At 33.2% G+C, this 17,576-nt stretch overlaps 1 protein-coding gene across 1 annotated transcript in view; it reads right to left on the bottom strand.

The window, feature by feature from the left end:
- Positions 1–3,348: 3,348 nt before the first annotated feature.
- LOC100887851 (fibrillin-1) overlaps positions 3,349–17,576 on the bottom strand; it is a 31,426-nt gene continuing 17,198 nt past the window's right edge. The window contains exons 5-23 of the mRNA XM_030973292.1: positions 15,427–15,567; positions 14,735–14,854; positions 14,098–14,226; positions 13,435–13,563; positions 12,846–12,989; positions 12,047–12,239; positions 11,000–11,247; positions 10,331–10,469; positions 9,584–9,774; positions 8,867–8,933; positions 8,174–8,226; positions 7,576–7,762; positions 7,155–7,213; positions 6,555–6,683; positions 5,871–5,940; positions 5,212–5,287; positions 4,676–4,778; positions 4,322–4,446; positions 3,349–3,857 (exon numbers count right to left, since the gene is read on the bottom strand). Coding sequence (XP_030829152.1) covers positions 3,783–3,857; positions 4,322–4,446; positions 4,676–4,778; positions 5,212–5,287; positions 5,871–5,940; positions 6,555–6,683; positions 7,155–7,213; positions 7,576–7,762; positions 8,174–8,226; positions 8,867–8,933; positions 9,584–9,774; positions 10,331–10,469; positions 11,000–11,247; positions 12,047–12,239; positions 12,846–12,989; positions 13,435–13,563; positions 14,098–14,226; positions 14,735–14,854; positions 15,427–15,567 — 2,378 coding nt within the window. The 3' untranslated portion in view covers positions 3,349–3,782. The remainder of the gene's footprint in view (positions 3,858–4,321; positions 4,447–4,675; positions 4,779–5,211; positions 5,288–5,870; positions 5,941–6,554; positions 6,684–7,154; positions 7,214–7,575; positions 7,763–8,173; positions 8,227–8,866; positions 8,934–9,583; positions 9,775–10,330; positions 10,470–10,999; positions 11,248–12,046; positions 12,240–12,845; positions 12,990–13,434; positions 13,564–14,097; positions 14,227–14,734; positions 14,855–15,426; positions 15,568–17,576) is intronic.

Genomic DNA, 17,576 nt, shown 5'->3' with positions numbered 1-17,576 from the left:
TGTCTACTACAACCCCCTAGTCAATATTATGAGAAACTTTGTTTCAGTGTATTTTGGTGCAGAAATATGTAAAATAATTTGGATGTATATTTATATATTAAATACTAACAGTATGATAATTAAACATTCTATTTGTGGGCTGTCATGTTTTCTGAGTGCTTTTCCTTCTATATACCTGTATTAATAATAGAATAAGCCATAAGGAGAGGTTTATTGATTTGAATATTGATTTCATTTGTATAATTGCATAAAGGAAGGTTTGATCAAACAAGTTTATACAAATTCCCTGTTCAACCCTGGACATAACTAACCCTTACCCTAAATTGAATGTGAAATCACACCCATTTGCAGCCCTAAACGTGACCCAATACATGTACTTATGACAACAAATAGATTCAGATGTTAACCGGGATGTAAATGATTAGAAGGTGCTTTAGTGTTTCATGTACCATTTAAGAAGGAAAGATATTTTACACCAATCTGGAATTGTTAATTGATATTTCTAAATTTAAAATCAAAGAATATGAAAATGCAATTCGTGGGGGGGGGGGGGGGGGGGGGCTTAGCGAAATTGGCTTTAAGAAGGAAAGGGTGTTGTATTTTGAGCACTGCTTGCATCCATCTTTCTTGAATGCTGTGAACATCGAAATCCGTAGCCTAGCTAGCAGGGCTGGGGTAATATTGGAGTGCTTTAAGCACCTTGCATGGTGTGCGCTATGAAAATATCCATTATTATTATTGTTGTTGCTACTATTATTATATTATTAGAGATAATGAACTTATGCTTGTGAGTGCCTTTAATACTTCCGATTTACCCCCCCCCCCCCCCCCCCCCACCCCCCAAGAATTGAAAAAATGGTGACATAAAATACAGTACAAACTAAGCAGAAATACATATACCGCTAGAGATATTTGTTCACATCACAATTTTAATACAAAAAGCACCATTAAATCATAATTATATTGTACTTGTGCTATGAAGATTATTTACAAGTTATCTATTCACATGCCACACTCAGTATTCAGCCATCAAAGTTAGCAGCTTGTCAAAATGATACATGTTTCATATACCTAGTACATGTCATACACATCAGAAGTTCTCCTTTTTTACAAATTTCTTTTGTCATAAATTGCTCTTTTAACTGTTTTAGTCTTAAAAGACTGTGCATTATTAGATATATGATGTATACAAGTTTGAAGTAGGTTGGATTCATCTATATTATAAGATTAAAGAAGCTGACAATCTATCAGTCAGAGTATATTTTAGTCCACCTCATATTAAATGAAGAGCAGCTCATTCTTTCAATAGCACCAGTTTGTTTTGTTTTGTTATGAATATTCCACCATGTGAAAGATGTAGTATACAATGGAAACCATACAGGAGTTCAATATTTTGTTGTGTTACTAATTCCTATTACATGTATTTTCTTATACAAGTAACTTATGTACACATAGTTATGCATATATAATAGCTAAACATTTAGGTCTCTTTCCAGCTATAAAGAAAAGAATTCTACTGAACTTCTCGTAAATATCATCCTCTGTACATCCTACAAAGAAAACATAAACTCAAGTTATACTATAAAACCAGAAAATTGTGTGCTCACAAAATGATCTTCAAATTTGACGGATGGTTCACAGTGATGAGAGTTTCATGCCGTCAAGTAATAGAGCCCAAACTGACATAACAAAGAATTTTCCCTAGGCAAAGAGTTTCTTGAGTGAAATGTGCTAACATTTATAATTTGCAGAGGTTTCATGTCACAAAATGTTGTTTTACAATTGTTGTTAATTTCTTAAAGCATTGCAATGAAATCTCATTTTGTCCAATGAATCAATTACTATATCATACAATTAAAACAATGAGATGTGCTAACATGACAGAACAGTGCTCCTTAATAGTACATTACAAACTGAATTGCTCTAATATGACAACTGTTTACATTACATTTCATTAACATTGAAGAAGAAAAAATCTTCTATATCTTTAATGTGCATTGTACCTTTGCATTTGTATCTAACAGAAGTTTTCCATTATAGGTCTTTTAATAACAAATGACTACCATGGAATCAAGGTCCACAGGATATGTGCTGAAATGAGAAAATAATCAGAGCAAGGAATAGGGGTGACTTGATGCTTAATGTTCTACTCCTAATTTCTCTGTATAAAAGCTTGAATTACAAGATTCTGTAACATCGGAAAAGTTTCATCAGCGGACATGGCCAGTGAAAATAAGAATCCTAATCGTCGTGATAAATCAGGAACTTTCACAGAATCAGTGGAAATCTTATAAAAAGTTAAATCATGGACAAAAGTTAATTCAAGGAAATAAAAGTTGGTTTGAAATAGATAAGCATTAATTGAATCTATGGATATATCTGCAACAGGTGAAGGTTCAGTATGATAACAAAATTGTGTCAAGAGGGGGAAAAATGGTTATACCTACATGTATAAATCATATCTAATTGATAATTTCATGCTTTTTACACCCTTGCTATTTCAAAGGGTAGAAATAATCAATTTTAGACTGCACAAACGCACCACATTGTATGAAAGACATACTTTTACCACATTAATGAATCAATGACATTACATGGAATCAATGACATTACATGGAATCAAACACTGTGGATTACTGTACTTTAGAAAATATGAAGTTTTATATTTTGATGAGCTGCAGCATGGAAGCAACAATCCTGAGCAAGTATGCAGCATATATGGCTTCAAGTAACCATTGTCTGCAGCCAAGTCCCCATTTCACTTCAACTTTAATAAAGATCTACTCATCATAATCAACATTTAAAGTTAATTTTCTTTTTCTTTCATCAAATTTCTAGACATTACATCAATATTTCTCCACTTTTTGAGCAATACAAAATGTTTACATCTCTGATTATTACATGAGAAATAACTACATGTATCTTCATATGTTTGTAATTTTTTCTTCTTCTTAAATTAATAGTCCAGGACTCTGTGCTTTTTTACTGTACGTCAAGGAAGGGAAGGGTCAAATAAACGGTTTCAAATTATCATTGACTTGGTCTAAAAATAATTCTGCCAAAACATATACTCTACATTAAAGTAGAAATAGATATACATACAATAGCACTACCATTCATAATACAAGTATACCAAGCAGAAATGCAAAGTTCACACAGTAGATTACTGAAAAAATACATTACAATGCTAATTGTTCTCCCTGATCATATTACATGTATGAACTTTCATTCTTAAAGGTTTCTTGCATATTTACTACTTTTTACATCTATTCATACATGAAATTGTGGTCAAAATAAAGTGATCTGTGATACTTTGTGGGGGGGGGGGGAGGGGGAGGGGGGCATTCTGTGAGCTAGAAGGAAGGGGGAGAATAGAAATGAGTCAAGGAGGAGCAGACACAGAATGAGGGGATGATAGTGCATGGAAGAAGAATACAAAGACAAGAAAAGTATAGTAGTGTTCATATGTACTCAACATAATCTAATTATATGGTATATTTTGATGACCACACACATATGTATTGTAAAAAGTATATGTTTAGTTCATTTTTAACATCTATGTATTATGAAAATCACAAATCCTTTTTATGCTACATGACCTTTGACCTCCCTGACAACCATCATCCATATAAACTCAGTATGTCCAAAAACAACATACCGTAGTCACACTTCACCCTGCATCATACAAACATCTCTCACTTTAAATATATTTATAATATTCATACATGACTTATGTACACTATGTTCAAAGTTGGTACGAAAATACATTTACATGATTAACATTAGTTTATAACATTTATATCCGCAGGAAGTTTCTTGCTTGACTCCACACTCTGCCAGTCTTCAACTTTCCGTAGCTGCATGAAAAAAGAAAGGAGAAATAGTGGAAATGCGTTTCAATCTAATGTGCTGAAATAAAGCAAGTTAATATTCATTGGCTAAATTGCATACCTTTTGTTGTCATTTGTGTAATTGCAACATGTATCTTAAGATATAAAGATTGATATGAAAATAATCACTTCCAATATTGAAAAATCAGAATTTTATTTCATTTTACAGAGCAAAGACATCGATGTATCCTATAATTATAGTTGGTATAGAACAAATTGAACCCAACAATTAAAGGCTGGTATTCTTCAAATTAAACTCAACTTGGCCTGATTTTGATATTTTTTTCCAAATCAGAGAGGTCGAAAAATGGCCTTTTCTTACAAGGCCTAACATTTTAAGGAAGACGAGCCAGAGATGATACAGGCTCAAGTTACACTCAATGAATGTGTAAAAGGTAATCCATGTCTTACATGTATATACCGGTACTCACCCTCATTTCAAGTAGTGTATTGTTTTGCCTGAGTCCTGTAATAGTCTTATCCATAGATTCAACCATAAGTTTGAGGTCCATCAACATTCCCTGTAGTTCTTCAAAGTTCTCACATGTCGGACAAGCTGGAAGAAAAAAACCCACAATAATTGTACTGTTAAAATTAAGGTAATAGTCTTTTTAGATTCTTTCTTTTTAAAAAGTCTTTTATACAGAAAGAGGCAAAAGAAGGCTCAAATAAAGACATACAATGAGCAAACAAACAATAAGAAAAAGAGTGAGATATACATGATGTTGAATATGTGGAGATCATTCACAAAGACTGAAATATTTGCAATGTGATGTGATACTTACGGCTACATGTTTGTGTGTCCACATTGAGTTTGGAGTTGCCTTGACAGGAGCAGTTATAGCCACCAGGATAGTTAGAACAGAAATGATCACATCCTCCATTTAACTGAAATTAAAGAGAAAGCAATGACCTTCATTATCATGTTTTAACAGTTTTTAAAGAGTTGTAGTGAAATCGAGTATAATACTTGTAGGATGCATGTAGCGGTATTTCTTACACTCATATGAATGCAGCCATGTATATTATACATCAAGAAAGGTTTAAAACTACACACTTCTACAAATATTGCAAGTGATTGAGATTTGTGAAAGTTTTAAGCAAAGTCAATTAATTACATGTACAATACTGAATCAAAGCTTGAAAGTTTTTGCTGCAAAAGCAGCCAGCGTCAACAATCTGTTAAGAATCATGATATTAAAGTTTTACAGTGAACCACAACAAGTTTAAGAAGCCTATCAGAGACAGTTAAGAACAATAATACAAGTTCAGCTGCTGTTACAAAGGAGATGAGAAAGTAAAGAAATAAAAATGAACTTACTGTTGCACATTCATCTATATCTCTACACCTGTTAGATGCAACATGGTGAGGCTCGTATCCTTCACTACAGGAACAACTGTAACAATTACAAGACATTTTATGGATAATATTAACAAGAACACAGATATAGTCCAACGAGAATACTAAAACATCATTCTCAGGTGACATACTGATGGCAATATGTTCATCTACAAAATACGAGGTAGATTAGATTTTAGTTGATAGATACATGAATATCTAATATAACCTCAAGTAAATGAATACATAGATAGATAGATAGACACGCAGAGAGAGAGAGAGAGAGAGACGGGTAGACAGACAGATAAATAGATAGATCTATTCATCTACCACAATTTTAGTTTTATGCCAAATATCATTTGCACAATGAAAAGATATCTATCCCCTTTACTTGACGAAAACAGAAATATAAATTCCACAAAGAGCAGGGTTATATGAACGACCTTAAAATCAAATATTTTCTATTCACGTGCTATAACACTTTTAATCCAAATGTGTGAAAAAATTCAAATTTCAAATGCATGAAGAAAAAAAAAAGATATTCCCTTTAATTACTCTATGAAAACAGAAATATAAAATCCAGAAAGCAGTTTTATATCACCATCTTGAGAATGACATATGAGAAGGTAACCAAGGCTTACTTATATCCTCCTGGATAGTTTGTACAGATGTGATCACAGCCACCATTGTTCAGCTCACATTCATTCACATCTATTGAGAGAGAGAAGGAAAGCGAATATAGTTGCATGATTTGATTGATCTGATTTGATTTGTTTTGTTTTTTAATTTTTATCGTCCAAATAATTGGATTTTTTTTTCTCACATGGTTACAAAGTATATAACATCAAGCATAATCAATTAAACAAACTTCAAATTACACATTACTCATTAATCACAGAGTTGGTCATTTTATTAATTTAAATTTAATATTTATAGAATCAACACTAAATTCAAAACAACAAATCATACTTTTAAATTTTAACTATATGATCACATGATCTCATTTTATTTAATTTCAATATTCATATTTAAATAATATTAATCACTTAAAAATCAAGTCTTAGGTTATGAATGGTCTTCAGTTATTGGTGAGAACTTCATCACGTCTTGGAGTTTATATTACCCACCTTAGCTGTCCACGCATAATATTCAATTTTTTGGTGCATTTTTTACAATCCTTCATCAAATTATGCATGGTACTAAATGATATACAAGTCGAGAGAATGACAGAATGTTGAAATTGACAAGGAATAATTGAATCAATATCTTGTGTCAATGGAAAGATTTGAATTTTATTTTTTTAAATCGCACACATTTCGTCTTACCTAAACAAGTACAGTTATCAGCATCCATGTAGAAGCCTGGATCACAGCTACATGTATATGTGCCTGGTAGATTGACACAGTTGTGTACTTGATTACAGCAGGCATACTCTGTATCACACTCATTGTTATCTGTTGAGAAATGATCACCACACCATTTTAGGACAATACATTTTGTCATTGTTAATGTCGTTCATATTGTCATATATGACAGTCTTTCGCTTGGCGTGCATCACGAGCACGAAAAAAAGATTATCAGTAACACCTGAAATGTTTTTTGTTTATAATTATACTGAGTAATCTACTGATTGATATTATAACAAAATAATGGTCAAATGACATAATAATTTATTTTAACAATTTAGAAGTACTCAACTACAGTGAATGTTTTCATATTTTTAAATGATTGGAATATAAAAAGATAAATGCAGCTAAATAGAACGAATATATGAGACAGGTCATGCAAAAAGGGATAGGAGGGGGTTCGCACAGCAATTCAATGTAAAGACAGATGGTAGAAAATAACTCAATAATAGCTTTTGTAATAAAAAAGTAAATTCATAAATGAATCTGTTGTATTTACTCCAGCACACTGTTCCTCACCTCTGCATGTTCTGCCATTCTTCTTGAGTTCATAGCCTTCCTTACAGTCACATCTATGTCTAAAGGATAAGAAACCATAATGAAAAGGGGTTTTATTCAACATGTGAGCTTCTACATGAATGTATGCATAGCTGGTGATAAGTAATAAATAGTGATTAAATCACAGAGAAGTCATACGGAAATAGTTGAATAATGATTAATTAACATTCCCTCAAAAGGATCACAATCATTGATCTTTAAAAGAGGTCAACACAAATTTGAGCAAAGAGTCTAAGTGTAACAAAATTTGACACAAAAATAGACTCTTAATATTATAACTTGACAAGAACTGCCTATCTCTCATGCTCGGGTTAGAATTGCGTCAAACTAAACCAAACTAATAAATTTACAATAAATCCAACATGAAAGCAAGTAGACTGACCCTCCTCTATCATTGATGCATGTCTGTTGACATTCTCCATTATTAACCTTGCATTCATCAACATCTGAACATGAGAGACCATCGGATGTCAGGAAGAAACCATCGTGACATTGACATGTAAAGCTGCCCTCTGTGTTCACGCACAGGTCATTGTGATCACATAGTCCCTCCTCACACTCATTGATGTCTGGTACGATACATGGTAAAACAAGAAACATCAGCTTTTATTTTTACATTTTCTTGTATAATAAATAATAAAACATAAATCAAATAGAAAATACACAGGAATTTGATTACATCTGCTATAAACTAGATGCAGATTAGATAAGGAATCAGAATACAGATTGGTACACTACTAGCCTTATTCATGTAAACCTTCAATAAAATGAAGATGTAAAAGGGGCTACAAGCCTATAAATATATTCATATGCAATATGGACAATTTGCCATCAAAGAAAAACACTAATATAAAAGGTGAAGCTCATCAAAACACTTTGGGATAATATGTCCACATCTTGCTTTGATCATATCTGATTCATGTAAATTAATTTTTAATTTTTCAGGAAAGAGAAAGTTTAAGTTGTGGCCTTGAGCTTACCTTTGCATGTACCATTGACCTCTACATAACCTCCGTCGCATGAGCATAAATGACTGCAAGAAAGAGAAATACATTCAGTAATGAATGCTACATGAACTGTATGGATATAAAACTATCAGAAAAAGACAAATACAACATGGAAAGAATTACAGGAGCAAAGGCTAAAAACAAAATAAATACTGACTCGGAGCATTTTGATAGAGTGGATATGAGTCCATTTCAGAAAAAGGGAGTAAAGAGAGCGTAGGATAAGAGTATTGCAGGATCATTTACTACGAGCTTATCTTCAATATTTTTACATCTCCTTATATAAACAAGTATGTCAATATGCATACATAATGAACACAACTAAAAATATTGGAAGAGAATAATAAGGTGTTCATACAGTTCAACATTCTTGAGGGTAACTTGCAGTTCTTAAATATTTTGGGCTCTTTTACAAAAAGGATATTATTTCATAATCAATTTAAATAAGAACATCCTAATATAATGTTCAAATAAAATATACTTAAGATACACAACTGAAATACATGTACATGATCAACTACGGTGTTTATCAGCAATGTTTGAAGGATGGAAAAGAAAACCTAAAAAAACATTATGAGAAGCCTAGAATATTAATTCCTCATTGGAAATAGAAATACAATCCTAGTTTTATTGAAATATTTCCTGTGATTTGGGATGAATGCTTACCTCCCTGGTAAATTATTGCACGTTTGCTGGCAGGAATTGAGAGAGGAGTTGCTACACTCATCAATGTCTGTCAAAAGAAAACATAACATAAACATAGGAATAAGTCTACATATTGTGAAATGATAGCACTTGATACAGTCAAACCTGTCTATAGCGACTGCCCAAGGGAAACACAAAAAGTGGTCTTTGCAGACAAGTTCCTTTAGTACATGATTCAATGAGAAACCATTTTCAAGGGAGACAAAAAAATGTGGACTTTGTAGACAGGTGGTCACTAAAGCAGGTTTGACTGCATATGCCTCTGTTCTTTCATACTGAATGCCATATTCATGTGTATCAAATATGATTACAATAAGACTAATTTCCAAATTACTTATGAGTATGGATTAACACATACATGTAAGGGGTGTATTGATGTTTGTGATATGCACCTATCAATTTTTACAATTTTAGTGTCTATGTCAGCAATTTAACCGAAGAAAAATGAAGGGGTATTATAGGGGCAATATTGTAACTCAATATTGAAATACACTCAACACTCCAAATCAACACTAAAAAATATGTAAATGTATACTCAGTAATCAATGAAGAAACATGACCAGTTGCATGGATCTAATTCCATTACTACAAACTTTTAAGATCCTTATCAATAGAACGAAACATAAACTATTCATCTTACAATCTAATCAAGTACTACAAGTAAACATGTGATCTTACCTCTACAGTGTATCCATTCAAATGTGTAGAATCCATTAGGGCAGTTGCATGTATAGTTGCCTTGAGTATTCTCACATATAGCTTCCTCTGCCCCCACACACTCGTGTCTATTCTCTTGGCATTCATCAATATCCATGCATTCATCAGAATCAGGGATCTCAGGGTTACGAGGACGGAAACCTTCAAAGCATCTAGCAGTCAAGAAATATAAACAGTTTGTATTCAGCCCAGTCATACAGTCACTCTATATGTAGCTTTATTTTTAATGATTAAATGCACCTAGGGCTATGATATATTTGGATCAAGTCTAAAATTGTAAGGTAATTCTAGTCCAATATGTCACAAAAGTACCATGAAATAAAGAGCATAATATTAAACTTATCATTGTACTTCATACTTGGGTTGATCCAAGTGGTAACTGTGCTAACAACTTAATGCAACCATCAGGTATATTGAAATCTGATCTAGTTGGTAATAACTTAGAGTTGCTTATTGTATAACTTAAAATTTCAAGATCTGACAAAAAAACTCCAGCAATTCGACCATCTAAACTGCATCATGATTATAAGGTTTGATTGCTATCATTTATCAATGTGATCAATTCAGAGACTAACTGTAAATTAATGAGAAGGCATCTATTTCAATTCTTTCTTCTTGATTTAAGCAGCAGTTTTACTATTGAGTGTATGTATATTCACAATCTATTTGGTAGTACAGTTTATCCTGATGTTGTTTATTTCTATTCACCTGCATTCCCACACTCCTGGTATATTGACACACTGTTGACTGCATCCTCCATTATTATCTTGGCATTCATCTATGTCGCTGCATGTCAGTCTATCCTCTCGCAAGTAGAAACCACTACGACATGTACACTGGAAAGATCCTTGGGAAATAATGTAGTATATTTTGATGTCACAAAATTCTTGCGATAGAATGACTACAAGAAGGCCAATTACAAAACAAAGTATTAACATATTAATATCTGGAAGTCTCAACTTTCTTGATTTCACTATGTACTCAGTAACCAATTCACCAAACCGAAGCTCAAAGCTACCTAAAAAGGACAGTAACTTTACTTCTTCTGTGCTACAAAAAATATGAACGAAACTTTCAATGGCTTTCTAATTTTGTTTATTTCCTGCTTTATTGGTAAAATGGACATAATATCCATGGCAGCAGATTTGACAATGCACAGATACATTCTTGCTGTTTGAAGAGGAATACAATATTCCTCCAGACTTTAATCAAACATGTGAATTTTGGGGGTGAAATTTATCCCCTTTGTGACAGAAAGATCAAATAAAAACTTTACAAAAACAAAAGTAAGATTTTTTTTGAAGGAGAAATGGTTGACAAACTACTTATATGAATGACTTTTCTTAACTATATACCTCACATTGAGGTGGTACTAACCATCAGTGTTGTCACAGCGGTGATCACACGGTCCACTTCTATCTGCTCCACACTCATCTATATCCACACAGATTATATTAGTAGGGTCCGTCCCCTGGAAACCTGATCTACAACGACACTCGTGGCTGCCTGCAAGGTTCACACACACATGCTGACATCCACCATTGTTGATATCACATTCATTGATGTCATGACAGGCAGTAGCATTGTCATTAGTTATGAAGCCTTCTCGACAAGAACATTTGAATCTGAAAGAAAAAGCAACGAAGAAAGAAACAAAGTGAATGACTTCTGTTTTTGAACATTCATGGACAAAGAGAAATGAGACCAGTGGAATTACTAATACAATAGTTTGTTCTTCGACTGAATATTGTTCATCACCCTAAACACTGCTGCACCACTATCAGAAATGCACAGTATGATCATTACTCTAAAAAAATGCAAGAGTAGAAGATGTTCCAACATTTCCACATCTGCATTAGATACAGTAGCTAGAGGATGCATTGTTCTGATATGCATACAGATTTACAATCTAATTTAAAATCGCATGCCCATATACTATGTATTTATATTCCAAATATATGTTCATGTACATGTATAAGCTAACAAATGGTCTATCAGAATATCTACAACTGTTGTACATCTTCTTATGATATAAATAAAACTAAAATAACAGATTTTTTAAATGCTGAATTAAATCTAAATCCACCCAATATTCACTGAATATGATGAAACAAGATCTCATGCTTTCCCTCTTGATTTAGGAAGTAATAATTTTTAACATGAAAGATTTTTTAAAGATTACGTAAATGAACAATTTGTATCATGAGATCTATGTTGCATAATTTTTTTTAAAACTTATCTTTCAAAAGTAAACATTCATTGATGTTCAGTCAATTACAATGACATGTATGTATTCAGAAATTGTGATTTATATTAACTTTTTATGCATGCTGACCCATATTAGATATCTTTAGTCTTACATGAAATATAGGTGTTTTTTAATAACGAGAAATCTTTCTACAAGTACATTTATTGAATACATACCCTCCATCTAAGTTAGTACACACATGGCAGTCTTCAGGTTGAGGATCACACTCATTAATGTCTTCACATTGGATGGTTAATGCCATCGGTAAGACACGGAAACCAGGGAAACATTGACAGCGGAATCCACCAGGGAAGTTGATACAGTCATGTTCACATTGGTACCTCAGCTCAGAAGCACACTCATCAATATCTAGTGATTGACATCGGGGGAGAAAGGGAGAGAGAATAAAGATATAAACAGGTTGATGATTACGCCACTGATGCAACATTTTCACAATCATTGAAATCAGTGTTCCCATTCCAACCAATATCATCATCCACATCATCACCATAACATTCATTTACCTCACAATCATCAGCATTCCCATCACCATCATTGATCCTCATCATTATCATCACAATATTTATCATTATCATCATTTTCATAATAAAAACTTATCATATTCATCATCTTACAGTCATCATCATCATGACTAACTGCATTTAATACAGTGCTACAATCAGCACCTTGTGTCCACCATATTCATACTCATTATCTTAATCATCCTTATCACCACTACCAAAACCACTATCATCACCACCCCAGTCATCCTCATCCCTAATATCATTATCATCATCAATCCTCAACATCTTCACCTGAATACATATCAGCCAGATCACCACCACCAGCACATGTACTCGTTCAATCCAACAACTACACATGGTTTAGCCAACAACATTGCAGCACAGAAGTAAAGAGTCTACCAATCAACCACCTGATCCAATCTTATAGAGAGGAAAGAACTGTGAGTCTTACCTTTGCAGACCCTGCCATTGGGACTGAGTTCAAATCCTTCATCGCAGTCACAGTAGTAGCTGCCTGCTGTATTAATACATCTCTGATTACAATGATTGCTGTATGTAGAGAAGTCTGAAGCAGGTCTCAGGCACTCATCCACATCTAATAGAGATGAAAGAGGCAGATGAATAATAGCAATTCAGTTTCTTTTGGGTTGGGGGTATGAAATCAAATGTACTTGGTACATGTACATCAGAAACTGATCAAGAGCTTTTTTGTACACAAACATGTATATCTTTTTCTTTTCCGAGGCTATTAAATTTCACTATTTATTAATCTAAACTTGTAAGAAAGAATGCAGAATGATAATTAATTCAATTATGTTTACTAATCTACATAGATGACAGGGGAGAAAATAATTTGAGTAACATAAAGTCTTGATTATTCATAGCTAGATCCTTGATAAATTACCATCTTTCTTCTTTTATTCAATATAGTCAATGCTACATGTCAGAAAGAAATTCAGCATATACATATAAATATACCAAGATCAAAGAATGCAATATACATATGATGATAATAAGAATATAGGGAGGTTTGTATTTACCAGTACAGTTGACTCCATTAGGTCCTAGGTTATACCCAGCATGGCATGAGCAGTAGTGACCACCATGTCTCTCATGACATACCTGCTCACAACCACCGTTATTCTCACGACAACTTGAACCTATAGCGTCTAGGAACAGGAACAAAATAAGGGTTTGTGATTAGAATAAATAATGGATTTACATCCACACTACTCTCTACAAACCAACAGAATATTAATGAAAATATATGTAAATGTAGAAAATGAAATCATTTCATATGTTTGGAGCAGGAATACTCTAAAAGAACCTCTTTTTCAGATTTTGTGCAATATCTGTTTAAAAATTCCAGGATCACATGCTCCAAGTGTCAGAGAAGGAAAAATGGCCACAAATGATAAGCGAGAAATTGTCATTGTCATAATCATTTCATAAACAAGCATTTGAGGGTTAAATTGTGACAAGTCTCTTTGGCTCCTCTTGTTGGACAACATCTGAATACTCAAAAGGAAAACATTGCAATTTCATTGTCAAATTTTAAACACAAAATGCAATTTTGTAATGTAGAAGAGGAACACCCTAGAAACTAATGTGAGTCATACTTTCTTGCTATTCTTTACAGCATGTATAATATAATTAAGTTGTATTTTGAAAGTTAGAAGGAGGTGAGCTTTCTTATTTCTCACCTGGAGAACAAGTGCGTCCATCTTGACCGAGGATTGATCCTGTTTCAGTGCAACCACAGTAGAATGAACCTCTTGTGTTGAAGCAACTCTGAGAACAACCACCATTCTCAGTCTCACACTCATTCACATCTAAAAGATTGTAAGACACCAGGAAAATGAAGTCATTAAAAGTTGAGAGGCATATAGCAGACTATAAATATTTTAAGATATATTCTCTCAAAATTCCTTGAAAATTAGTCATCTGATTCCATTACTACATTTGATTTCAATAACACAGACATTATCACAAGATACTATCACATTTAAAACATCTAAATCTACATCTTATAAAGATGAATAGGCATCCCTCACTCAATCCCTCATTTACATTATCAAGAAAGCACAAAAGTACAAGTACCCCAAAAAGCCAGACTCCTCCAAGAATTCTGTCATTAAGCTTCCTTACTTGTGAAAGGATGAGAAACAACAAAAAACTAAGACACAAAAATAGGGCTGTCAATTTATCTCATCATCAAATGTATACATTCATTTGCAAGATACCATACTCCTCTATTAAGGCTGTCATTTATATAGCACCATTCCCCCCTCCCAAAGGATGAGAAACATAACTAAAAACTGAGACATTTGGACAGCTTACCATCACAAGCCTTGCCATTGGTGGATACCTCAAAGCCAGGGATACATTCACATCTGTAGCTACCCTCCAGGTTTACACAGATGTGTGGACAGCTCTCACTACGAAGGCACTCATCAATGTCTGAAGAAAGGAACATTATATGTCAAAACTTTGATATAATTTGCAGTATATTCTTCAGATATCTATCAAAGACCGTGTCCAGGGTCCCAAGTTATACAGAGTTGTAATAAGTTTGAACCAGCCACAACTCTGAGATACAGAATATTTGTAAGGCCAAACCCCTCATTCTGAGATCAATCAAGTACATGTAGATTGTTCCTAAAGTAGGGCTAACAATTTAACAAATATTTCTAATATTCTGACAATGATTTCTCAACATGATAAATGGCATTAACAATTCAGTTTACTATCAAGAATATTGCAAGATTGTAAGCTTTTATTCATCAAATGAACAATCAAATGATTCATTACAATGTTCATTCATTTCTTCATCTCAAACATGGGTTAAATTTACATTTTGTAGAAAATGAAGTAAAATGGTTTAAATATTTAAAAATGTAAATTAATTGTAAAAGTTAGAAATGCAGCATTTCAATTACAATTAAATACAAATAAAATAATAAACATCAATAGATAGGGAAACTCTGATCTATGATCTCCTTCAAACTGTAAATACTTCAGAGGTATCTTACCCACGCATCCTTTCTGAGTCTGATCCAGCTCATAGCCCTCAGGACAGCCACACACTGCATTCCCATATCCATCTACACGACAGTATTCCCTGCAACCTCCATTGTCTACCATGCATGGATCTATAGCAGATGCGTCCACAGCTGTACAGTAAACATTAATAGCATTATATTAATACATTCATATACAGGGGTGTATTAATAATAAAAATAAAATATAATACTAATCAAATAAAAGATTTGTAAGACACCTAATTCAATGAAATCGAATGCTTAATTTGCACTAGCTCAAGAGATGAAATAATATACAAGCAATATACACAACATAACATGAGTTGGATACTGATCAGGGATACAAGTTGTTTTTAGTCGATGAGCCTGAAAAAGCCCAAGCAGATATTAAGATCCTCCTACTTTTTGAGAAAAAAAATGAAGACTGAAACAAGGAGGTGCCAAGGTCCAATATCGGTCAACAATTTGAATACTAGCTGGCATCCTGATCATTGATCTGATAGCTATTCTTTCATCACTCAATAGAAGCATGGTTGCTCCTCAAGGCCAATGTTCTTCAACTGAATCATGCTATCTCAAACAAAGAAAACAATCTTGAAGACAGGGTTGTTGTTTTTTGGTCCAAACTCCCTTCACTGGATACGTAAGGAGGTCTATGAAAGAGGGTTTCTTGATACAAATTTTGCTGAGGTACATGTCATCGAAGCATCCCTCATGGTGATAAACATCTTGATAAAGTGTAATGTAGATGCATTACATCAAATCACAAATATTTTACATATCTTATACATTTTATGTCATACTTTATAAGTTGACATTATATTTAATCCCACAGTTGTCCAATTCGGTAATGCAGTTTTATGACAAATCCCTGAATAAAGATATTTCTATGAAAAGAGGAATATTCTAGTAGCTAGACTACCGATAACACATTGGGAACAATATAGATTTTTTAAATCTAAATCTACATGTATTCCTCTGCTCTACATACAAGTAGCTCTTGGAATCTATAAAAAAAAAAGGAAAATAAAACATAAAAGGTAACATGTGTGATGTGGACTGACTGCTGACTAAGAAATACACAATAAAACAGATTGAATGTAAAACACCCTAAAACCAAAAACATTTTGCAAATTGATAACATACATTTTGTGAAAAAAAACTGTCTCAAATTGTAAAAAGCCAGTATAAAATCAGTTGTGATTTAATCATAAAAAAGCACAGTAACTTTTCTTGAAGCCTTCTGAGTCTACCCTTACCAAACGTGAATGTATTCCTGTTGTATTCGAAGACATGTATCTGAATACAACTAACCACTTATTCTGTATGAAAATTAGTGGTTTGAATACACATGATTGTATTCAAACCACTTGTAATAGTATTCCTTTGTATTCCTATAAGCCGAAATATGTAAATGAGGAATACAAACAAGTATTCAAACCACTAGTATGCAAATTAAAAGACGAATACTAGCTACAAATTAGTATTCGAACCACATATTTAGTATTCCTGTCAGCTCAAATTATTCGAACCACTTTGTTAGTATTCCTTTGTATTCCTATAGGCCGAAATATTTAAATGAGGAATACAAACAAGTATTCTTACTACTAGTATGCAAATTAGAAGATGAATACTAGCTACAAATTAGTATTCTGACCACTTGTCATCTGAAATATGCAATGCTGGAATTAGTATTCCGACCAACACCAAAATCCCACAATGCAGCAGAATTATACCCCAATAATAATCACCTCATACAACATACAAATTGCAGTGTAGACCCTACATAACATACCAATTAACAGTCATCAACTACAGTACGTGTATATTTCTGCTGTATTTTTAAATTGACATACAGGCCTACACTGTTTCACCCGAAGTACTAGGATGTTCATGCTAGATATTAACTCTTATTTCAGTGCGTGCTGTTTAGCAGTTTTAATAGTGCTTTCTGAAAACAAACTGGGGTCAAAATCTGCGATATTACTTGATAAGTATTAATTAGCCCATGTTCATACTACAAATGTATAATGTATCATGACTTATATAGCACACTTTATACAACTTCACAATGTAGGTTCAAATGCATAAAAATACATCAAGTCTATAGACAATTAGAGTAAAGGAGCCCGTAATCGGCC

The sequence above is a fragment of the Strongylocentrotus purpuratus genome, unplaced genomic scaffold, assembly GCF_000002235.5.
Source record: "Strongylocentrotus purpuratus isolate Spur 01 unplaced genomic scaffold, Spur_5.0 spur5_scaffold_6, whole genome shotgun sequence".
Classification (NCBI taxonomy): domain Eukaryota; kingdom Metazoa; phylum Echinodermata; class Echinoidea; order Camarodonta; family Strongylocentrotidae; genus Strongylocentrotus; species Strongylocentrotus purpuratus.
Note: the sequence above shows the minus strand (reverse complement) of the source record. Positions and strands in the feature narration are given on the sequence as shown.